This window comes from Hakea prostrata, chromosome 4, assembly GCF_041222555.1.
Source record: "Hakea prostrata isolate BN-2017 chromosome 4, UWA_Hpros_2, whole genome shotgun sequence".
Classification (NCBI taxonomy): Eukaryota; Viridiplantae; Streptophyta; class Magnoliopsida; order Proteales; family Proteaceae; genus Hakea; species Hakea prostrata.
In genome coordinates this window covers 23,178,316-23,202,812 of record NC_142603.1, presented here as the reverse complement: position 1 = coordinate 23,202,812, position 24,497 = coordinate 23,178,316, and the positions used below count along the sequence as shown (strand labels likewise).

General features: G+C 40.8%; 1 protein-coding gene across 1 annotated transcript in view; it reads right to left on the bottom strand.

Moving 5' to 3' along the window:
* The window catches only part of LOC149018543 (Transmembrane amino acid transporter family protein), a 50,892-nt gene that overhangs the window by 4,467 nt on the left and 21,928 nt on the right, over positions 1-24,497 (bottom strand). Inside the window, exons 3-11 of the mRNA XM_089152745.1 lie at positions 21,878-22,092; positions 21,234-21,257; positions 20,948-21,128; positions 20,631-20,850; positions 20,410-20,545; positions 20,282-20,301; positions 20,030-20,175; positions 10,025-10,068; positions 9,572-9,634 (exon numbers count right to left, since the gene is read on the bottom strand). Of these exons, the coding sequence (XP_089008871.1) occupies positions 9,572-9,634; positions 10,025-10,068; positions 20,030-20,175; positions 20,282-20,301; positions 20,410-20,545; positions 20,631-20,850; positions 20,948-21,128; positions 21,234-21,257; positions 21,878-22,092 (1,049 nt within the window). The remainder of the gene's footprint in view (positions 1-9,571; positions 9,635-10,024; positions 10,069-20,029; positions 20,176-20,281; positions 20,302-20,409; positions 20,546-20,630; positions 20,851-20,947; positions 21,129-21,233; positions 21,258-21,877; positions 22,093-24,497) is intronic.

Below are 24,497 nucleotides of genomic sequence, written 5' to 3'. Positions count from 1 at the left end.
CTAACCTTCTTTTATGCTCCAGGCCAACAACCAAATGCATCCATAAGGAGACCATATGCCTTAAAGAAAAGGTTATCTCGCTGGCAACTTCCTCAACTTCAATCATTGATGACTAGAAGTTATTCACGTTTGATCCTAGCAAGTTATATTTAATGCAAGATACACCCAAGCATAGTAATCAAGGCAGCAATGCTACCAGGGTGATGGAAGGGCCAAAAAAAGTAAGACAACATAGGTGTTCATGGCATCCATGAAACCAAGTAGCTTTAGTGCATTGATAACTATGCATTCAAGCATAGTTGGTTTCTCTAAGAAAGGAAAGAACATGATGCGGGATATAAATGGGTACAGTTTCACACTAAAGAGGTGAAAAAACACATTTAGAAATTTCAGCATATGCACAAAAAATATAAAATAAATAAAAAATTACATGCAAATTTCCATATATACTTTAGATAGAAATCTTGATGTATATTAATAGAAAGAGAATGTTCTCAGTTCCATGTGGTACCACAACATCTATTCTCCTTGGAGTTTGGCTTCCAGCTAGCGAGAAAAATAGGACGTCCCAAAATGTCAATGATAATCAAAGGGTCTCAGTTCAGCAAACCAGTAATCTGAGAAGTAGAATTATAATGCATATATCACAGCCTCTGGAAGGTGATAATTCCAATTAGAAGAAAGGGTTGAAGTCTGGGATTACGGTGAAGTATGAAAACTCTCGTTGTTTTCTACATCTGTGGGATCATTGGACATGAACAGTCAAGATGTGAGAAATATGAGGAGTGGAGAGACATATAAGTTGATTAAGGAACTGTGGCTCTTAGCAAACTTTGAAAATACAGTGCTCAGTTGAGAGGCTCTTTGCCAGACAGTAGATTTACAGTACAAGCGGCATCAATGCTGTTTGAACTGCAGGAACCAGATACTACCCAGGGGACCACCTCAAAATTTTACATCAGAACCCTCACCCCGATGACCCATCCCCAGATCCTATTATCAATCATACCCCACCTTTCTACAGTCACCTTAACCAATGGCCCAACTGAGGCCCATTCCCAACAAGGCCAAACAACTTGGCTGGATAACCTAGTGAACCACCAAGCCCAACTGACTCCTCTAACTCAAGTAGCCACCCTCCTTGTATCCCAGAGGTTATCAGGACTTAAGGCCCAAAGGCAAAACCCACTTAACCCAGAAGACTTGAAGCCATTGCCTTGCCTTTCTCCAATCCATATTCTGTAACCAACCCACAACAAATAGCCCCAGGGGAGGTAGCTATCACTGAAATAATAAACAAGGAAGATGGAAGTTTGGCAACAATGGATACCAATGGGAAGACCATACTGGAAGCCAGAGAAACAGGGTGTTCATTCTCGATTGAAGGTTGAAAGGCCACCTCGAAGGTAGCTTGGCAAGGATGATGAAGGCAAAAACAAAAAAGTGAAAGAGCATTGAAGCCTTCATAAGGTTTCTGTCAACAGAAGATGACCTCCATTTTTTAATGGTGAACCCCGTGGGTGGTGCTGGCCAGCATACCCACAGGCAGAAATGAAGCTTGCTTGTTGGAACTGTAGCGGTGTTGGGAGGCCCCTTATAGTTCGGTCCCTTAAACGTGTCTTAAATAGGGTAACTGCAGTACTGCTTCTAATGGAGACCAAGAGTGGGTTGAATGAAATTGAGAAGACAGGGAAACGGCTCAACTTCCAACACTGGTTTCTGCTCATGGCGAAGGAAACATCCAGAGGGCTAGTACTTTTATGGCAACATCACCTCTCTATTCAAATTCTTTACAAGTGACAACAACTTGATTAAATGTTTCAGTTACACAACAGAACTCGGAGCCTTTATATTAACCTGAGTCTATGGGAATCTGGTAAAATCAGAAAGGAAGAAAGTGTGGGACCAGATTGTAGCTCTTGGCAGGGGTAGGGTTGAAAAATGGCTTCTAGGCGGAGTTTTTTAATTCCTTTCTCTCATGGAAGGAAAAATGCAGAGGTATTGCAAGGGTAGCAGGTACATAGCTCAATTCCAGGAGATGGTCGATGAGTATCATCTACTTGACTTCGGAGCACAAGGACCTAAATATGCTTGGAACAATAAAAGACTGAGGAGTGCAATGCAAGCATAAAAATTCGGCTGGATAGGGCTTTTGCTAATACGGAATGGATAGAGGCTTGTCCTGAAGCATTGGTATTCATCAAACTTGTTGTGGTATCAGACCACTACCCACTGGTTATAGATACTGCAGGGGCAAGACCTTTTAGGTTTCGGCAATGTGGCTGCAGGCCGAAGCTGTGACAAGGTGGTAGCTTGGAAGGACCACCATGAAGGTGTTTTAGACTAGGGGATGTACAGAAAATTAAGTACATGCCGAATCAGATTGGAAGTTCGAAACACAGAAACCTCCAGTCATCTGCAAACTTCGACTGAAAGGACAAGGAGGGAGTTGCTAGAAGTATAGAGTTGACCTCAATGGTCTTTTTCTCAGATTAAGGAGGCTGAACTGTTAAATACTCTGGAGGAGCTACCAAGAAGGGAAGAGATGTTCTGGCAACAAAAGTCTAGAGTGGAATGGTTACATAGTGGTGACAGGAATACGAGGTTCTTTCATGCCTCAGCCATTCACAGAAAGCAAACATAATTATGAAATTAAAAATCCCCTCAGAGAAATGGACAACATCTGAGGCACTTATATACGAAGCATTTGGGGAGCAGTATAAAACATTGTTTACATCAGAGGGAGTGAATGATGCAGGTTTAAAGTTGGTATTGAAGACCATGGAGCCAGGTGCGAATGACAACAATAACCAATTACTCGCCTCAACCCCAACTCGTGATGAGATGAAGAGTGCTCTTTTCCAGATGAGCCCCCTCAAAGCCCCGGGTATTGATGGATTCCCACCTTTATTTTTTCAGCACTATCAAGACTATCTATATAGATCCACATGGTTTTGTTGTGAATGCCTTTACCACAGGAACTATTCCCTCTCATTGCAATGAAACCATTATTAACTTGATCCCAAAGAGAAAAACTCCAGAGGAAGTGGACAACTATAGACCTATAAGAAGGTAATTACAAAGATAACAGTAACAAGGCTGCACCTGCAAGGCATTCTTCCTAAATTGATTACACCATCACAATCAGCTTTTGTGCCAGGGAGATCTATTTCAGACATCATCTTCACAGCCCATAAAATTTTCCATTATATCGAGGAGAATTTAGTTAGTTGCTTTAAAGCTCGACATGCAGAGAGCATATGATAGGATTGAGTGGAAGTTCTTGAAGCAATTCTTCTTGGGTTTGGCTTTGCTCATTGTTTGGTGAAACTCATGAGCCTTGTGCCTCTTCAGTCCATTATTTTGTACAGATCAATGGGACCTTGAGATGCTCAATTCAGCCATTGAGAGGGATAAGAAAAGGTGATCCACTCTCACCAACACTTTATGTTCTATGTTCTCAAGCATTAAGCAGCCTCATCCATCAAGGGGTCAAAACCAGAAATCAAGGAGAACCAATTACCCACTTGATTTTTGCAGATGACTACCTCCTGTTCTCGGATGTCAAACTGAAGGGCCTAACCAACTTGAAGGATGTGGTGGAAATCTATGCCCGAGCAAGTGGCCAGGCATCTAAAGTCCAGCCTTCGCTTTAGTCCAAACACAAACTCCAAAATCAAAAGATGGTTCTCTAGAGTCTTCAAGGCCCCATATGGAGATGGGCCTAGCAAGTACTAGGGGCTGCCATCAGAGATTGGTGTAAGTTAGGACCCAAGTTTTTCATAAGCTTAATGATAGAGTGGAAGCAAAATTACAAGGCGAAAAGATGGCTTAACTACACGGGGAGGGAGGTGCTTCTAAAATCAGCAGCTATGCTGATCACAAATTTTGAAACAGCTCACTTTAAGTTTCTCGGGTCTTTCAGCAGGAAAATAAACAGTATATCTGCTAGATTTTTTTGGGTGGGGATGATGAAAACATGAAGATACTGTGGCTAGCATGGGCTAAGCTTTGTCAGCCAAAGTCAAATGGAGGTTTGGGGTTGAGAAATGAAACTTAACAGAAAGCCATCCTCGACCAGGCAGCTTGGAGATTGTGGAGGGAGTCTAACTCAAAGTGGGGGAAGCTACTGAAGATAAATGTTCAAGTTTTGAGTGAAACGGTTGGAATTTCGACTCGATTTTTTGCCAAACTGGGACAAAAACCTCTAGAGTGAAATTTCATGTTCTGGTTTCGTCCATCTCAATCAAAATTTCAACTGGGATGGACCATCTACCTTGTACCAACTGAAATGAACCTTAAAATGCACAGAACTCGACCAAGTTTTGCAATATTTTGCAAAAGTTGCTCAAGATTTGACCGAAACGATCAAAATTTCAACTAAATTTTTTATCTTTTGCCCAAACAAGACAAAACCTTATGGAGCATATGGGGAGTTGCTGGTGGCCCTTCCTACAAGAGTGGATATGGGGGAAACGGGGGGTCATTTTCTACTAGTATGCCTACACATGGGTATGGGGATGGATCAGGATCAGGTGCATCATTTTTGGACTCCATCCTTGGGTATCCATCACACCCAGTTCATCCGTCATCCTCTTAAGTGGTTATGGTGACATATTCCCTAAGTTAGGATGTCTACCTCGTGCCTCATGCTGATGATGACACCTATATATTCACAATAATGGACTACCTGAATCGTTGTCCAACACCATGACATGGGATGTTCTTGTCCACAATTTAGAGGAGAGGGTCGAGGGATGGATCCACCAAGGAACTCATCTTGGATTTGAGTGGAGATGTCCGCAAAAGTTTCTTTTTGGTTATTTACTTTGTCGGTAGTGTACTTGTATGAAATACTTTGAGTACTTAGAGTAATTTGTTTCAATTTACAAGTCTTTATATTTGTTGGAAACAGACAAGCATGTCTTACTAGTGGTAGTATACGAATGGGTACTTTCCATTGGTTTTAAGCAAAAAACTTATTCCATTGTGTTATTTATGCTTTGAATAGAGTGTAGCAAAAACCCATGTAAAACACATATCAAAATATGGCCAAAACCACCCATCTGAACTTGCTGCTGAAATTCCCAAGTTCATCTGAGGCGGTCAAAATTTTGACCCCAACTCCGTTTCATGGCTGGTCGAAACTGGCTTCAAAACTGAAATTCTGAACCTTGATGAAGAGCACATATTTTCCAAAATGAAGTTTCTTGGAAGCAAAGGCTGGTAGTTCACCTTCATGGGGCTGGAGTAGCATCCTAGAAGGGCGAAGGATCCTAGAGGAGGGCCTATATTGGCAAATAGGAGATGGAAGGTCAGTCAATATCAGGAGCGAATGATAGGTGCTGGGTCTACCAAATTTCGAAGTCTCTTCGAGAATAAACTCGACTGAATTGATAGAATTAGTAATGACCTCATTGATGAGGAGAATTGGTGGAAGGAGAGTATGCTGACTGAACTATTTGATCCTAAAACAAAGAAGGCCATCTTGAACATCCAACTCTCTCTTTTCTCTAAACCTGATAAGATGGTTGGGGGGCAGTAGCAAATGGGGTATTTCAGTCAAGTCTGCCTACCATATGCAATGTAATAGGGAGAAGGATATACTACAGAAGAAACCTTCCACATCATCAAGCACCTCTTGGTCAATTATACTCGAGGTCTGGAAATTAATTTGGAGGTGTGACTCTTTGCCAAAAGTTAAATCATATCTTTTGAGATCTTGTGTCAATGCTATTGCAACAGGTGAGAATATGACAAGACGGTGCTTCAAGGCCAAATACTAATGCCTGAGATGTGGTGAATTAGAAGTTTAGAACTGATCAAGCACAACATGCTCCATTGTCCCTATGCACAAATAGTTGGGCTGGGATGAAAACTCAGTTTGAAACCCTCTAGTGATGGATTGGTTGGAATTTCTGAATAGATCAATGGCTGGCAGATTTTTCATTCGATGGGAAGAAAGCAGAGTAAGGCAATAATCAGCATAGTTGTCCGGCGGGCAGGCGGTTGGCTATGAGGCGATAGTCGGGGCCCCCCCGAGGCCTTGAGCGGGAGCTTTTAGGAATTTTAGGTACTCTCTTCCTCTAAATCTTCTTCTTTATAATAACTAATATCGGCTCCTCGCATCCAACATACTATACCACCTTGGTCCTTGTCCGGGGGGTTGCTTGTCCGCCCGCTCTGGGTGTCCTCGGTGGGGGGGGGGTTGGGTTGGGTGGGTGGGTGTGGACTTGGTCGCTTATCTCTTTCTTTTGTTTGTTTTTATTTTTATTTTAACATTTGATCACATGTGCGTCATTATACTATGCATATAGGTTCAACATAGATCTTTACAATCGGAATCTAATGTATTTCAATATTGCCTTCGATTGGCATCTTTCTCGTGTTTAAAAGAGAAAGCGGCGCCTTTTGCCTTGGCGCGCCTTGGCGCTCGGGGCCGCTCCGGGCGCGTTGCCGGCGCGCCTTGACAACTTGTATCAGCTTTATATCCTTTATCTTCTGGTGATTATGGAGAGCCCACAACGAGTTGGCCTTTGGGGTAAAAAAGGTTGGCAGCCATAGAGGTTATAGGGGCTGGAGCAAGAGCTCATGAGGAATATGCCACCCAACAATGTGTGGTTCAACGTATTGGGCCTGCCTTATCTCCTAGACCAAGCACTGCCCAAGCCAAGTGATGAAAACCCAGATCTAGGGCTAGGGATATTTTAGTACTTGCTCTCAATCTAACGGTTTCCCAGGAAATCCAGCAAGAAGCTAAATCAAGAGGTTTAGGGTATCCTAATGCTCTAAAACCCTGCTGTAATTGGTAATTCAGATCTGAAAATCCAAATAAAAATCAAATTAGGGTTTGTAGAGGGTTCAGCTAGGGTCAGGGAAGGGAAGCAACCTTGCTGTCCTGCGGTTTTAGAACAGTAGATGTTGATGTTCTGCAAGTTCAAAACCCAATTTCAGTGGGTCAAGGGCTTAGCTATCTCTGAATTTTAGAACTTAGGGTTTTCTTGAGGTTTAAAATTCTGCATAATTTCTGAAGGAAGAAGATGAAGTGCAGAATTTTACTAGGTCAGCAAAACTAGGCTGAGTTGGGAAAATAACCTTAGGAATACAACCTAGGGCTAGGTGCGACCCTAGGGAAGGAGGAAAGAGACCTAAAGGGGTTAGGAAGAGGGATTAACAGAGGAAGGGGGCTGCTGCTATTGCAGGAAGGAAAGGGGGTGGGGAAGACCTACGGCTTCAAGGGGGAGGGTAGGAGTTTGCTGTAGTTGAAGGGGAAGGGATAGAGAGTAGGTGTGATGGGATAGGGGTGGGTTTCTCGGTCTGGGCAAGAGGGGAAAGGGTTGGGGAGACTTACGATAGGAGGGGGAGGGGATCCTAGAGCTGTGCAAGAAAGGGGCAGGGTGGGGAGGGGCTGTGGACAAGAGGGAAGGCGCAAGGGGGGGGGGCGGAGCTGCTGGACTTACTAGATCTTACTGGGCTGCGAATGCTTGATTGATTGCTTGAAAGCTACTGGATTGGTGAAGAAGAAGTTGAACTTGAACAATTGTACTCAACTAGGACTCCCTCAACTAGGAACCCTGACCCTTAAGCACAATAAACTTTATTAGCCTTCAAAGACTCTCACTTGGGTGGAAATTCTTAACAGACAAGGATCCCACCACTTGACCAAAACTCTTAAATTGGAATCTAATTACCTAAAGACCTCAACCATTGATTTGGAATCCACTAAAAGACAAGCATGCTAATAATTAGACTTTAAATTAACTTAACACATGCTAATTTAAAATAACCTATGACTCAACCAAACAACTTTGAATCAAAATATAACTCCCTAAACCAAACCAAACCAAACTCAACTTAACTTACTAATTTAAACTCAAATAAAATTCTGAATAAAAAAGGGGGCAAAATGCCTAAACTACCCCCCAAATAGGGGTTTGGCCAAGCTAGGGTGGCTTCTTGGAGCCATCCTGGGGGGCCCACTTGAGGTTTCAGCTAGGGGGTCCTTGTGTTCACATCAACAAGTCTCCACCCCCACCCACCCCCCACCCCCAAAAAAAGGCACATTCAAGATTAATTGTGATGCAGCCTGAAAGCCAAAAGAGAAGTCCTCTGGTGGAGTTAATAATCCGTATTGGGAAGGTAATATTAGATTAGCCAAATCTGATGTAAACAACTCTGACGATATTGCTGTTGGTGAAGCAATTGCGATCAGGCATGGTTTATTTGAAGGGATTGAATTGGCTGTGGATCATCTCATTATCAAGTCAGATTGCTAGGTAGTCACTAACTAAGAAGCCAGTTCCTTTGAGTCTGCAGTCGGTTATTGAAGACATTGGGCACCTTGCTTCTTTTCCAATTTCTTGTTATCTTTCTTCGTGTCCTAGAGCTACTAATGCTTGCAGATTCCCTGGCCAGGAAGGTCCTATCAATGCAGTGTAGGACAGTATGGCCATGATCCACTCCACAGTAACAGAAGTCTTGTAATTCAGTGGCTGTGTGTTCCACACTTGCTTCTCAATGAATCTCAGTTCACCCCCCAAAAAAAATGCATGTTTAGCCAGAAATAACATTTTATACCTTAGGCACTGAGACAACAATTTTGATGCATCTATGGATTCAATGCTTGAACAGAAACTATGTTTTCCTTTTATCTCCTGAATTCAGAATAACTATTATTATCCTTCACCCTTGTCCCACACAGGTTTGGAACTCCCTCCCCCCTCTTTCATCCCATGCTACTGACCGCATTACTTGGCTTCACCCACCTACCTCATCCTTTACTACTACCTTGGCTTGAACCTCCTAAGAACCTTCCCCCCCTGTCCCCTGGACTCCCCTCGTCTAGTTCAAAGGTAATATCCCCCGCCACTCCCTTACCCTTTGGAGAGCCCTTAACCTCACTCTCCCAACCCAAGCATTCCTCATTAGCCGCCACATCCCTGTCAACCCCAACTGTACCCCTTTGTTGGAATAGTTCAGAGGACCTTGATCATTTATTTTTCTGTTTCCCACTCTCTTGATCTGTTTTGACCCTAGCCCTTGCTTCCATTTGGCCCTGGTTGTGACGGTCCTTTGGCTTTGCCCAAGATTGGAACTGGATACTAAGAAGCTATGTTGGTGCCACTATCTGCGACCAAGTGGATAAGCTTGTCTTTGCCGCCACAATCCATCATCTTTGGTAGGAATGTAACATGAGAAGATGGACTTCCAAATCCCCTTCTCGAGATATGATTTGGAATGCCATCTATTATGATGTTTATTCGAGACTTCTCTCTCCCCCATCCCCTTGTTACTGACTCTCCAAGAAATAGGCTGATTGTTAGTTCTTGGAGTCTCACTTCTCCAATCCAGTCTCTTCCTTGACTGGTCTTCTCCCCCCCCCCTCTCCCATTTGTATGAGCTCTTGTTTGCTTTCAGTTTATTAAATTAATTATTCATCAAAAAAAAAAAAAAACTATTATTATCCAATAACTATGAACCAATTACTTGATCTTTAAGAGGAAAAGATATTCTCAAAGAAAGGAAGTGGGGAAAGCTATATGGCATGACAATAGCTAATTTCTAGCTTTACCTGTATTCGGGTTGCCTTATTCCTCACTATCTTAAGAAAACATAGAGACGGAAGTATAACAGCCTGTAAAAGAATCACAATCATCAATTAAAAACAGAGTTTACAATCATACAAAGCTGTAGTCAAACATTCTAAATTTCCAGTCTCAGTATTGTATGGCATGACAAAAATTGTTCAGATGGCCAACATATAATCCTACCTATTAAGGTCTTCTATTGATGCCACCTCATTAATCAAAGATAATTGTTAAAAGAACAGCATAGGAAGCTAGACCCATGCATATAAATAGGACTATATATTTTCAATCATATTAATTTCTCTGGTCATCCAGGGTAATCAGTAGGGCACATGATTGCTGCTACCACTAACGAATGGTGAAATAACCATATTGGGGATTATTGATTGTGGTTACAATCACAAGCAAAGTGAAAATAAAAAGAGTTGTGAAGTTACCACAAGTATGCTGAGGAGAGAACCAATTAAAGCCATCACAAGATCTGCAGTTGCAATAGCATCAATTTTGTAAGTTTTCTTGTTACGGTTGTGCAGTAACTAAATCATTTGATAATTAAATGTATGATCATGGCACTCAATCATAAGTTGCAATTAGCATTTCCAAAATTGCAAGTAGAAGCATATCAGGAGGCACGACTGTAGAATTTCTTCACAATGCAGTCGCTAACAATCTGAATTTTTTTTTTCCGGTGGTCAGGTTACATTCGATGAGTTGAATTTTGACAATTTTCAACTTCAAATATGTTAAGAATATCATATAGGCAAGAAATGTATTTGCAAAAATGAGAGAGACAATTATAAGAAAAATATAATTTGGTTTTGACATAAATAATTCATTAAGGATTTATTATACAGAAAATGTTAAGACATTTGATTAGCTATTTCAAATTTGTAGTTATTGTGCAGCAAAATATAAGCATGTACTTGAGTGGGGATGTATATAAGGATAAATAAATTTTATGGCTAGTCAATGAGAAAGAGGTCAACACTTCATTTATGATCTTGAGAATTTTACAAATATAGTATGATTGTGGAATCACATAATGAACATGTTACATGTGCATAATGAACCTAGATGCTTAAATGTACCTAGTTAGTTACACACTTCACCAAGAGAACCTAACCAAACAAATCTTCAATGCTCCCCCTCAAGTTGGTGTATGGATATCACTCATGCCACACTTGGAAAATGATAGGATGCAAAGGCTTAACAGTTGCACCTTTAGTGAACACATTGGTCAATTGGTTCTCAGTCATAACAAACTGAATGCAAATAAGGCAATCTTGATCTCCTTTATGAAGTGACTTTCAATTTCAACACATTTTGTTCTATTATGCTGAACAGAGTTATGATCTTCCAGTCTAATTGTCACTGTAGTGTCTCAGAGGCATTTCAGGAGCTATTGTATGATGTTGGAGGAATTTCTTCAGCCACATGGCTCATAAACCATCATCCTGTATTCTGCCTAAGCACCAGATCTAGAAATTACAGATTGTTTCTTGAATTTCTTCATCCTCTATGTCACCAAATTCCCTCCAAGGAATGTACCAACCTGAAGTATATTGCCGGTCCTCAAGAGAGCCAGCCGAGTCACCATCAGTTAAAGGTGACAGATCAGCAGTGAAGTGACCTATTTTCCTTTGAAATCAACTTAGGGTTGATATAAATGGTGTTGGGCCTTTGTTTCATAAGTTTGTTTGGTCATGGGCCTATTTTATGGACCCAAAAGATTAGCACAAAAGATTAGCATCTAAGCCAATTACGAAATAGGTTTACGATACAGCCCTGGTCCAGTGCAGCCACCTGGCGCTAGCAATGGCAACTTGGAGGAGGTTTCTAGGGCTGACAATGCTCATGCTAGAAAATCAGCACGTGAAAGGAAAAGGCCCGCCTTCTTAGATGACTAAACAAGCTGAGTAGGACGTGTACGATGAGGATGAAAGGAGCAGAACAAGCAAAGGGAATGAGCAGTATTCTAGAAGGATTGATCCCTAATGGTTATGACCCAATGATTGTATTAAACATGGTAAGAGATCTCGCTCTCGAGCAAGATCTCACCACCCTGAAAAACCGAGATCTCAGTCAAGATATGCCATTTTTTTTGCGTCAACTCTGCAGCCCATCTAAGTGGGTTTTACGGTCCCGGTTGGGCTGAAACTTGGTATTTAGCCTATCTAAGGCCTTTTTGAACACACTGGTGGCCTTGGATTTGTGAGAAAACAATCATAAGTATGATTTCTAAGTGTATCCATAGTGTGAAACTGAAATACTGTAGGATTAAGGAATGCAAGGTTATATAACATGTAATATAGAACCTTTAAGGCATATAAATGAAAAGCAATTTTATCAAATACATCAAATAGCTTAAATGTCATCAAAATTCCAATCATATGAGTATCACAATCTCGACTTTTGAGAATAGAATGATAAAATTATATAACCATTAGAAGTTTTATATAAGTTATTAACACATAAGTTCATTAGACAAGCAAAGAATGATTGATCTTCCTTTGATGTTGTAGATTTGTTAAAAGTAGTTGCAAGTGAAAATCCAGCTGAAATTCGCAAAAAATCAAGCGAAAATTGAGAGTTCCAGCGAGATATGGCGAGATATTACGAGATCTGGGGCAAGATAGGGTGAGATATGGCGAGATCTCGAGTGAGATATCCAATTTCGCAGAACTCGATCTCTATCTCATCTCGATTTATGAAAAAACCGAGATATCTTGCAAGATCTCCTACCATGCAATTTAAATACTATACACATGCAATGATGCGGGCACGAATGAAGTTGTTCCTTTCATGTCTTCCTTAAGTTTCTATTTCATCTTCTTCCTACCCTATTCTCTCTGCTTCTCTAAACCCTTCACTTTTCTTAGGCATATCTTTGGTCCGACCTACCGAACATGGCCAACGGAACACCCTATCCCAACTGGACAAAACTATGAAATAGCTTAGAACCACCACATTGGAGTAAGGTACTAAGCTCTCTGCTCTCTAGCTTGATGTCATTGGACAGAAAGAGACTGGCAGAAATGGCCCTTCCATTAACCGTCATGGATAGGAGAATGGAGCAGTTGTTGCGTTTGGCTAATCCAATAAAGCAAGTGTCTTCCTCCTCTTCCCAAACTAGAACACCCAGTTGGGGCTCACCACCGCCCATTCAGACACGTACTATGCGGTTAGAGTTCCCCTGATTCGATGGAACTGATCCAAAAGGGTAGATTTTTAAAGCAAAACGGTTCTTTTATTACCATTCAACCACCGACGAACAAAGACTGCAGATCTCATCTTTTCACGTGGATGGATCGGCCCTCCATTGGTTCCAGTGGATGTATAAGTCCAAATAGCTGCCAGTTGGGGGGCTGTCAGAAAAGCTTTGGAAATCCGATTTGGGCTGTCAGAGTACGAGGATCCTCAAGCAGCGTTGGCCAAATTGACACAAACCACTACGGTGACAAACTACCTAGTCATTTTGAAGAGCTTGATCAGTGGGCTACCACCCTCATTCCTCACGAGCGAATTTATCTTAGAGTTAAAGGCTGGGATATGTAATAAGGTCAGGGCCTTCCGGCTAGCAGACATGGCCCAAATAGTGGGCTTAGCTTGACTCCAAGAAGCAAAGTTTGCTAAGAACCGTTGCCCCCTTTGCTGCCTACACCAGTTTGACCCCTCTACTAAACACACCCACCATTCCACAACTCCCTACACCAACTCCTTCCATACCTATTAAGCGACGAACGTTGGCAGAGATGCAACAGGGACATAAATAAGGGTCTTTGCTACAACTACGATGAAAGATATGTGCCTGGTCACCTATGCAAATCAAGGCAATTGTTTTTGCTAAAGTACGATGGAGATGACACTGACACCAGAGAACTTGATGGAGACAATGGGGAACACTTCACAGCAACATTGGGAAACTCCGATGTTCCAACTCAGTCAATTCACTCAATGGCCTATTCCAAGTCCGAGAACCCTGCTCTTTACAGGTTATGTCCATGGCAAACCTTGCTAGATATTGATGATGGGGGCAATACCCACAACTTTCTCCAACCTTATATTGCTTGGCACTTGGGATTAATCACAGAGTTCAATGCTTGAAGTTGCAATAGTTGTAGGCGAAGGGAACAAGCTCAGATGCGAAGGTGTAGTTCGGGAAATTCTGCTACAAGTCCAAGGGTACACCACAACCATTGATGCTTACTCTTCCTATGTACGATGGAGATCTTATCTTAGGAGTATAGTGGTTGGTGCTCCTCAACCCAACGGTCTTTTATTATAACCAACTCAAATTGGAGTTTGGCAAACCAAACCAGCGGGTGACTCAATGGGGCAAACTAAAGCAATGCTCAAGTCAATTATTCTATCACAGGCTCCGCAAATTAGTCTCATCCCACACTCGTGCATCTATGTTTAGGATGGAGTTCGTTGAAACCCACCTAGATACAAATGAGCCTTTGAATCCAAATTGGAAGTCTTATTACAAGAATACTCTAATGTCCTTGAAAAGCCTAAGACACTACCCCCCCCCCTTTCCAAGAGCATGATCACTCAATTTACCTACATCCAGGGGTACTCCTACCCCTTTTGTGTAGGAGGATAACCCAAGAAAATGCCCTTTAACCCACGAGGATCTAACTTTCCATGAACATGGTGGTTCCGGACAAAGGCAACACATCCAAATAACCTTAGGTCGAGACTGTAAAGACTGTTGTACCTAAAAGAACCTCAAGGGGACAGCGTTGGTCTAAGACTCGGGAAGGCATTCAGTTAATTAGATATGCCGCAGTAAGAACGGCTTCACCCCAAAACCGAAGAGGCACATGCATAGAAAACATAAGGGAACGTGCTACCTCAAGTAGATATCTATTCTTGCGTTCGGCAACCCCATTTTGAGGTGGAGTGTCGACGCAACTAGTTTGGTGTATGATGCCATGGTTTGCTAAGTAGGAAGGGAATGTGCCACCCAAATACTCAATTCCATTATCCGTACGAAGGATTTTGACTGTCACCCCAAACTGAGTCCTAATCATATTATTAAAATTTTGAAAGCACGAGAAAACGTCACTTTTTTTGTTGAAGTAAGTAAACCCATGTGGTCTTAGTACAACAGTCAATAAAGGTAACAAACCATCTATGACCAGATTCAGACACAGTCGAGAAGGACCTCACACATCAGAGTGAATGACTGAAAAACGAATTTTACTACGATTATCTGAAATAGGGTAAACATGTCTGGTCCGTTTGGCCAAAATACATGCCTCACAATAAATATCATTCAAATTGCACCTTTTAATCAGATTAGGAAATAATTTGGACAAAATAGGTAAAGGAACGTGGCCAAGACGACTATGCCACTGTAATTAGGTAAAAGGCGCAGGGGAGGTGGAATTAGAGACCATAAAAAGAGCTGATGGGGACCCATCCATTAAGTAGAGCCCCCCTTTCTGTCTACAACTGCCAATCGTAAGCCCTGTTTCCAAGTCCTGAAACACACAATGAGAAGGAAAGAAAGTTATTTTGCAATTCATATCACGAGTAAGGCTACTAATAGATAAAAGATTAGCCGAAAACTTAGGAACATGCATGACATTAGATAAGGTAAGACAGAAACAGGATAATAGATCCTTTCCCAGAGATAGGGGAGAGAGACCCATCAGCCGTTCGAACATCCTAAGCAATAGGGACAGATGAATAAGTATGAAACAAAGTAGATGAGCCCCCAAATGGTTGGTTGCCCCAAAGTCGATTACCCAGGAGGGATAACTCAAATTGACATTGTGACAACCAAAAATATCTGTGGGGATTTGTGGATCAACAGAGGGATCAATGACAGAGGCTATACTCGTATTGGAAGTCGGTACTGGAGAAGATGAGTCAAATCTGGACATCAATTGGTGAAGGTGCTGGAGCTCATCTGAGGAAAGAGGTGTTGGAGTACTCAGGGTGTTAGAACTGGCTTGATTTGCAGATGTTTGATTGCCGCCCTTAATTCCATTTCTACCTCCACGAAATTTGTTGGATGTCCATGCAACTTCCAACACTTGTCCTTTGTATGACGCTCTTTTCCATAATACTCGCACTTTACTGGAGAGAGAAAATTATCAGAAGTAGATTTATTATTGCCATAACTAGCCACCAATGCAAATCTATTAGATGTTTGAGTGTGTACTATAGCTGTCCTTCGGTTGTCCTCGATATCTACCATGGCATAGGCTTGAGCCAGAGAAGGGAAAGGCTCTCTAGAAAGGATCTATGCGCGAATTTGATCAAATTCTATATTCAATCCTGCCAAAAAATTATAAACTCTCTATTTATCTTCCCATTGTTGATAGGCAATAGCATCTTCAGCATTCTTCGGTGTAAACTTCTCATAGAAATCTAAAGTCTGGTAATATCCCCGAAGAGTGTTATAGTACTGAGGAAAAGGAAGGTCCTTCTGCTGTAACTGATTGATTTTCCGTCTAATTTCAAAGCACTGTGCATTATTGCCAACTCTAGAGTATGTATCTAGTAACTTTCCAAATAGTTGCCGCATCAGGAAGGAGGAGATAACTCTCTGCTATACTAGATTCAATGGAGTTGATGAGAAAACCCATGACCAAGCATTCATCTGTATACCACTTGGAAAGTTGCAGACCAAGTGTGAAGGTTTTGTAGAAATCCCATCAAGATGGCCAGTAAGACCACGAGCACCAACAGCGAGGGAAACTTAACGAAACCATCTAAGATAATTTGTCCCATTAAGTTTCACAGAGGTTATCTGAAGCGAAGAAAACTCACAATCCTTATGAATGGAAGACATGGGAGACTCTTCAGATGTACCAGATAAAGGAGATATGCGATCAACCATCATCGTAAGGAGAAATTATTCAAAAAATCCCTGAACTTTTTCAAAATTTACGAAAAAGTCCTTGAAATATTTTCAAAATTACTCCCACTAATTCACATGGAAAATATCTCCTCAGGTTACCTCCAATTGGTATATTGTTGAATCAAAGTACACCAGGAAAGACTGGAGGGACACAATCAGTCCGCTTAAATACTAGACTCCTTAGACAAAATTTTCCTAGACATGCACTTAATCACCCAATATACATTTCCAGGATACCCGGAAAAAAAACAAACACGTGAATAACAATTTCAAAAAAAAATTCTACAACATCTCTGTAGAATGAAAACAAAACCTTGCTCTGATACCATGTTGTAATGTGAGGAATTGCTCCTCTAAAAGTATATTATTCACAAAACCCCAATAGGGTATTTATAGTTACAACCTAGTTAAATCCTATACTAAGTAGGAAAAGGAAATATAGAAATAAAATTCTAGACTTATTAGGAAACATAATCATATTCTAATTAGTAAACCTCCGTCCATGTTTTCAACAGGCTACATCAAGGGTCAACTTTAAGCCCATATCTATTTGCACTAGTAATTGATGAATTAACCAAAGACATTCAAGATGAGGTCCCTAGTGTATGCTTTTTGCTGATGATATTGTGTTGATTGATGAGACCCAAGTGGGGATTAATACCAAATTAGAATTATGGAGAGTAGCTTTGGAATCAAAAGGCTTTAAACTTAGTAGATCGAAGACAGAATATCTAGTTTGTAACTTTAGTCATGATCGGGCAGATGATGAGGTGGTGATACTTGATGATAAAGAGATTCCTCAGAGTAATTGTTTTAGGTACCTAGGTTCAATCATAAATAAAATAGGTGATTTAGAGGATGAGGTTTCCCAAAGAATTAAAATAGGGTGGATGAAGTGGAGAGGTGCGTCCGGGGTCTTATGTGATCGGCGTATTCCATTAAAGCTTAAAGGAAAATTTTATAAGACCATTGTTCGACCAGCTATAATGTACGGTGCAGAGTGTTGGGCTCTTAAAAGAATCATATAGATAAACTCAATGTAGCAGAAATGAGGATGCTAAGATGGATGAGTGGCAAAACTAGGATGGATAAGATAAGAAATTATCATATTAGAGTTGGTCTGGGAGTTGCTCCCATAAGTGATAAGCTTCGAGAAAGTCATTTGAGGTGGCACGGCCACGTTCAACGGAGACCTATAAATGCCCTTGTACGGAGAAGTGATATAATCCATATTGAAGGAACTAGAAGAGCTAAGGGTAGACCTAAGATAACCTTAGGAGAAGTGGTGAAAAAGGATATGTATAGCTTAGGCCTTGTATCTAGCATGGCCTCGAACATAACTGATTGGAGGGCAAGAATCCATGTAGCCAACCCCATTTAGTTGGGACAAGGCTTATTGTTGTTGTTGTTGTTGTTGTTGTTGTTGTTGTATTGGACCCAACTGATTTCTTCCCATCAGAATAAGCTTCAAAATTCCAAGTACACCATAGGAGACAGGCTTGGCAGTAGGATTAGTACATTCTCTTTCCCTTTCAAGTAGCAATGGGAAGATCTAACTTAGGGGGAGGAGAAGAAGGATTACAAGATTGAGGAGGAGGTGGCTTAGGATATGGATCTAAGGACCCTTAGCAGGCCTTCTTTTGCTTGTTATCAGTCTTCCTCTTATACACAGTGTTGTAATCCTCTTATATTCGGTCAACTGATTATCTTGGTAGGCTCGAGATGACCCCAAAATTTCACTACCATGGCGAGATGAAGACCTCTATAATGGTCATACTCTTCTCAAAGAGCAATGAAGGTATTATAAAATTCAGAAATGGGGGTATCTCCTCGCGTCATTGTAATGATCTGTTGAAGTAGCTGATATACTTCAGATGAGACCTAAACATGATCAAAAGTTCGAGCAATATTGTTCCAGATTTCCTTGGCTGCTTCCTTTCTCATAAAACTTCTCCAAATCTCAGGCTTCATGAGAAGCTAAGCCAAGTCAACAGTAGAATTATGTCTCCCATTTGAGATATGTAGGAGCAGCTTTAGGAGGAGCCTTGAAAATCCCTGTAATATAACCTGACTTCCCCATACTCCAAAGGGAAAGCTTCACAGACTGATTCCAATCTGAGTAGTTGGTAATATCCAACTTCACCAGAGTTGAGCATGATGACTGTCAAAGAACCATTGAGCAGGTGAAGAAACTGCAAGAATTGACGTACCTTCTGCTGACCCACTACCTCCAAAGACTCTAAGGAGAAGAGAACATTCTCAACCAAAATATAAAGAGGCAATAAGAGGAGTTTTAGCACTCAAACTCCTGGGGAGAATGATCCCAACCCAAATAACCTCAAAAAACCAGCAAGCGAATACAGAAAATAAGCTCAAAAAGAAGGAACCAGCAAGAAAACCCATTAAACAGGGGAGTAACAGCCAAATATACTCTCAAATCATGTCTTCATCACACTACTACTAAATAGGCATTTATAACATCAGTTGTCAACCACAAACTGAGAGCCCAGCAGCATCGCAGTTTTGAGAACATCAGTTTCACGAAAACCATAGTCTGGCAGTAGCAGTAAGCATGAAAAAAATGAGGTACGGAGCTCCAATCTTCAAGGAACTAGGAGCAGCACCATGGGAGAAGAAGTTGAGGAAGAAGGAGATGGAAGAGACAAAGAGAAGAGCGAAGAATGGGTAGAATTTGCATGTTGCAGTGATTCTCCAATACACCCATAATGCAAAAGGAAAATTACATACACTTCCCTAGGGAGTAGGGAGGTATTGAAAGGTAAAAAGCAACATTATATAATGAGGCAACTACATAATAGACTAGTTCCAAAACAGCCCCTACACCACATGAATTCTAACAGTTCATGCACCCAATTGAGGGGGGGTGTTGTAATTTGTGCAAGTTGGTCATACCTGATATATCTATGCTTATATTCTCTTGTTCTTTCCCGTATTAGGGCTTTAGTCATTACAGTAAAGGCTGGACTGTCATGTTGACAAGTCACAAGCCCATCAATCAACAGATGTGGTATTAAATCTGCAGAAGTTTCTTGAATCAATGCTTAGTGCTAGTGTGAACAGCAAGACACACAAGTAAATGTAAATTAGACAAATTTTATACAAATAATGATAAATAAAAATAACAAGCACAAAGACAAAATGAACTAGCACAATCAAACTAAGCCTTATTCAACTAACTGTGGGAAGCCACATAATCACACTTCTTAACTAGGATGTTAATGAGCACAATATATGATACAGATCTCAACAGAAAGAAAACCAAGAAGAATGTTATTATGAGACAGAAAAATAGAAAGAAAGAAAGAAATTAACTTTTGCATTTGGTAAATACAAAACTATATTGGCTGCAATGACAATTTCGGCATGCATAAGCAAACCATTCTGTTATTACAATATTTGTTTATAAATAATCCATGAGAAATTATAGACTTCACCAACAGTTGATGTAAAGGAAACAAGAAATCTTGCAGATAAGGTCATTTATGCCTGAAACTACTTCACATATCTGAAAGGATGAAAATTAGGTTAAGGTTGAATGACATACCAAAAAATGGCAAAAGAAATGCCACGCAAACAGTTGAAGCAACAAGAATTGTTCTCAGTAGAATAAAACACAAAAGACCATTCGAAATTCGAGCAGGAAGAAGCTCCTCCAAACCCCTGGCCAATGGATTCATTAACAAAGCATATCTGTTGGCTGATAAGGAAATGCATCAAAATTGCCACTGGAAAAGTATCTACTGAAGCTGGAGTTCCAAATAGATGGGTCCTCTACATTTACTAGATAGAAGGATACTTCGTGAAAGGATTAATAACCTGGGGAACAGGAAAAAATAGAAAAAGAGTATAAATGGAGAATCATCAAGAAAGGAGGAGGCATTTATTGCTACTCAAAGAATGGAATTTATCGAATCTAAAACTTACTGTTGTCCACAGAGCAATTTTGGAAGCAAAAGAATGCTTTGGCAGATTCAAAGTTATCTGAGACAGAGTGCCTTGACCAAACATGAGATATCCCATGGTCGCCATACCTCCATATAGTAAACTACACAAGATAAAGCTGCAGAAAAGGAGTGCCCAAGTCCTTCAAAGGAAAAGATCAAGTAAATTGCTCAACATACACAATAAGATAAGCATTTCCATACCATATTATTAATGCCTTGTGGTATTGTGTCTTATCAGACATTGACTGGTAAATATTTGGAAACACTGAATGCCCAGAAAAGCAGAATCCATATACCCCAACAGCAAATGGGAGACCACTCCACTTCAGGGCAGGACCTGTTTGATGGAACCCAATCCCATCAGAGGTACCAACAAAAAAGACTGAAAGAATTATCAGAATTGTTGCAATCACTCCACCAGCTGCAAGAATAAAATAACGTATCATAAGATAAGCCTGCACACTGAAAAGTCTGAAACTGCAGAATTCCTTGGAGTGTGAAACAAATATTCCACTGACCTGAAAGAAAAGAAATCACACGAAGATCCTTCAACCACACAGTTGGCAGAACAATAAGAGCAGTTAGAAGTCCAAACAAGTGCATAGAGTCCAAATGAAACCCATTCCAATCCAAAGATGCTCCAGGGAATATCCTTGTAAGATTATCACCTTCAAGAATAATGAATTCCACACAATATGACTGTGTTCATGAAACAGATAAATATCATTATTATGCTAGATTTTGTAATAGCATGTGGTAGCTGGTCGGAAGAATCAGTAGAATCAGAATCTGTGCTTCACTTACGTATAACTCAGTGTACAAAGCAATCTGCATTAGAAGTCAAAGAAAACAACTGCATCAGAAAGCCCTGAAAAGGAAAATTAATAAAACTGAATTACAAAATTGAAAGTCAACAAGATCCAATGTTATTTCCAAGCAACCTTGAAGTAACCTCAAATGTAACCAAAAAAAAAATGTTGCCAAAATTATTCTGCTACACTATTGACCCACTGTACGAGGTCTGAGATATCTCAGTTTTGGCTACCAGTTAAGAAAGCAGCATCAATCCTAGATATGGGTATTATCTCGGTATCTCAGCAAAAATCTCGTCTTTCACCATAATCATATGCTTCCCAACAAAACCTAGCTTTGATTTTAAACCCCCCCCCCCCCCCCCCCCAAAAAAAAAAAAAAAAAAAACAGAAAAGTTCACCAACTCGCTAAGATCTCAGTCCAACTCAGTTTTTTTGGCTGATTGAGTTGGCCTCAGAACCAAGTTCTTGAACTGCATAGATCTACCCCTATCTAATATAGACCTGAAGAAAAGACCATACTTGTTTAGGGAAATTTGGTGGCTCAGAAAATACCATAATAAGTTTAGTTAACTTGACCAACAGAAAATGATCTTAATCTTCTAAAGTAACTTAAATTACAGAGAGGAAACTCACTGATATGATAAGCCGCCCAAATCTTCCAAATGCAGCTTCTCCAATATCAGGGTAGGTCATAATACCTTCCTTGCTCTCAAAACAGTATTTTAATAAAATTCCCGTACAACAACAAACAGCTGCAAAAATAAGTAGAAGACCCAAACTTGCCCAACCAGATTCTTTCACAGTAAACGGAGTAGATAGAAGCCCAACACCAGCCAAGACATTTATCCCTGTGGAAAAACAACAGAAATTAGAAGAAAACAAAAGCAAACAGTTAAAACTCATTTTAGAGATGCATAGTAGCTACTTCACATCATAAGGAAATGTTGTAAGAAGCCCATCCCCTAAAGAAGTATAGCAGCTTGTATACCCACCACTGCCCCCAAAATAAAATAAAAAATGAATATAACATACTCAATAAAAACCAAAAGGAATCGATAAAAAAAGAAATAGAATATGTTGACAAGGGTAGATCTGGAAGAAGAAAATCCCTATCAGGATTAGCACTAGCACTAGCTGATGTAACCCAAATCTAGGGTTAGGGTTTATTGAAATAATTCCATAGAATTAAGGGCTAGCCCAAAATCCTTCTTGTTGAACCAGCAAGTAATTATCATATCTGGATGGGATGGATAATGTTGTTAAAATTGGGTTTGGGTAAGGATGGGGGTTAACAACAAACTAATGATTGATTTTAGGTTAACAAGGATCTTATAGGATGGCTGGGGTTGAATATGGGTAGTGTATGTGAGATGTTAGGGTTTTATCAAATCCCTATGGGATGCAACAAAGAACTATAGGATGTGCTAAGGATCCTAGGAAGTCTGCGGTTGAGTAAGGGAGGGTTTGGGGATGATGAAAAAGGGATCAATAAAGAGATGGGAAGGTTTCTGGGGTTCTTGAGTGACTCTTGGGACAGTCTTTCTTTTCTTTTTTCTGCTCTCAGACCTGTCGCAAGACAACAAAGGGGGAAAAAAGGGGCCAAGTGAGAAAAGAAGGGGAAAGGGGTACCGCAAGGGTTAGGGGAGGGTGACGGTGCTGCCTAAGGGTGTTACAGCCTTACAGGAGTGGGGTAGGGGCTTAGGGAGGATTGCAGGGGTGGGAGGGGATTCGTGGAGCTGTGCCAGGAAGAGAAGGGGTGGGGCAGGGCTGCAAATGAGAGAGAAGGAAGGGGAAGGGGAGGGGGGCTGCTGTGCCTACTTGTGGACTGTGGAGGAGCTGGACCTGTTGAACTGATGCTGGAGATTGTAAGAGAAAGCTCAAATTGAAGAAGATCTATCAAAATACTCAACCGTGGCCCTCCCAAGAAGACCAGGATCCTTTCCCTCAATTGCAGATTCTTTGTATTCAATTCAACAGAAGTTTACAATGAAGGGAGTGGGTTATTTATAGCCTTACACAAGGAGGGAAAGACATAGACTCTAACTAGGAAATAAAGACCGACTCAATTGGGGTTTTCTTTATAGACTAGGATCCCCCTTACAACTAAGCAAATAACAACCTCATGAATTAAAGAATTTAACTTGCAACAAAAGACCTAATTATCCATAAGTAATCTTAATTTAAAATAGATTCCTAGTGACACTAGAACTCATTTAACTGACTCAAATAAAGAATTAGAAATAGATTTGGACTCCAAAAATAAAACTTAAAATTCTGAAATTAAAATAATTAACTAAGAGGCAAAAATGACCAGATTGACCTTGAAGGGGTTTGGCCATCCCCTAGTTATGCCATCTTGATTGAGCTCGGGGTTCAAATTAGGGTTTCGGCCAGGGAGAATTTTGCACTTACAATAATTCTCCCCACCTTGAAGACATTCATCCCCAATGAATGGGGTCTCACTGTTGGGTCCTTCTGTGCAATCTGAACTATCCTCTGAACGTGCTTCTTGAGTACTTCGTCAGATTGGGCCATCAAGACTAGTGAGTTATAAGAGTCCTTCTGGTTGATCCATAAGGCTTGTCTAGGTTTAGTGGCAGTAGCACAATCATTTTCTCTATGCTTATAGAAACACTTGTTCTCCCAGCAAGTGATAGCAACACTATTGTCAAAGAGCCAAGGTCTTCCAAGTATGACGTCGGCCACCCTCATTGGTATTACATTACACCAAATCTCATCAGAACAGGAGTGTAAAATGACTGAGACTAGGCACCCGGCTGTGACATCCATCCTGGCATTGTTGAGTAGAGAAACCTTGTATGGGAGGGGGTGTTTCTCTATCTTCAATCTCGTCCTTTGTACAAAGCTTTCCGAGACCAATTTAACACTTGCTGCCACTGTCCACTGTAGTGTTAGATAAGAGTCTTCCTGCCCATAGTATGGAGTGGAAGATAGTATTCCATTCTCCTTCATTATTGGTCACCAAGATTTTAGACATCACGTTCAATTGTGCTCCTAGGTCTATCCTGTGTTCACTGTACTCCTTAGCTGGCTCAAAGTTTAGAGGTGGGCACAAGTGTGTCTCCTCTAGTTCTAGTTGGCTGGTGTCTAGGACTACAAGTCCTCAACACTTAGGACGTTGTCTAGCAAAGTGTCCTTTCTCGTGACAAATAAAAACACTCCCAAGGTTGTTAACGAAAACTTGACCTCCATTTTCTACTCTAATAGGTTCAGCACTTTTGGTGTGATTGCT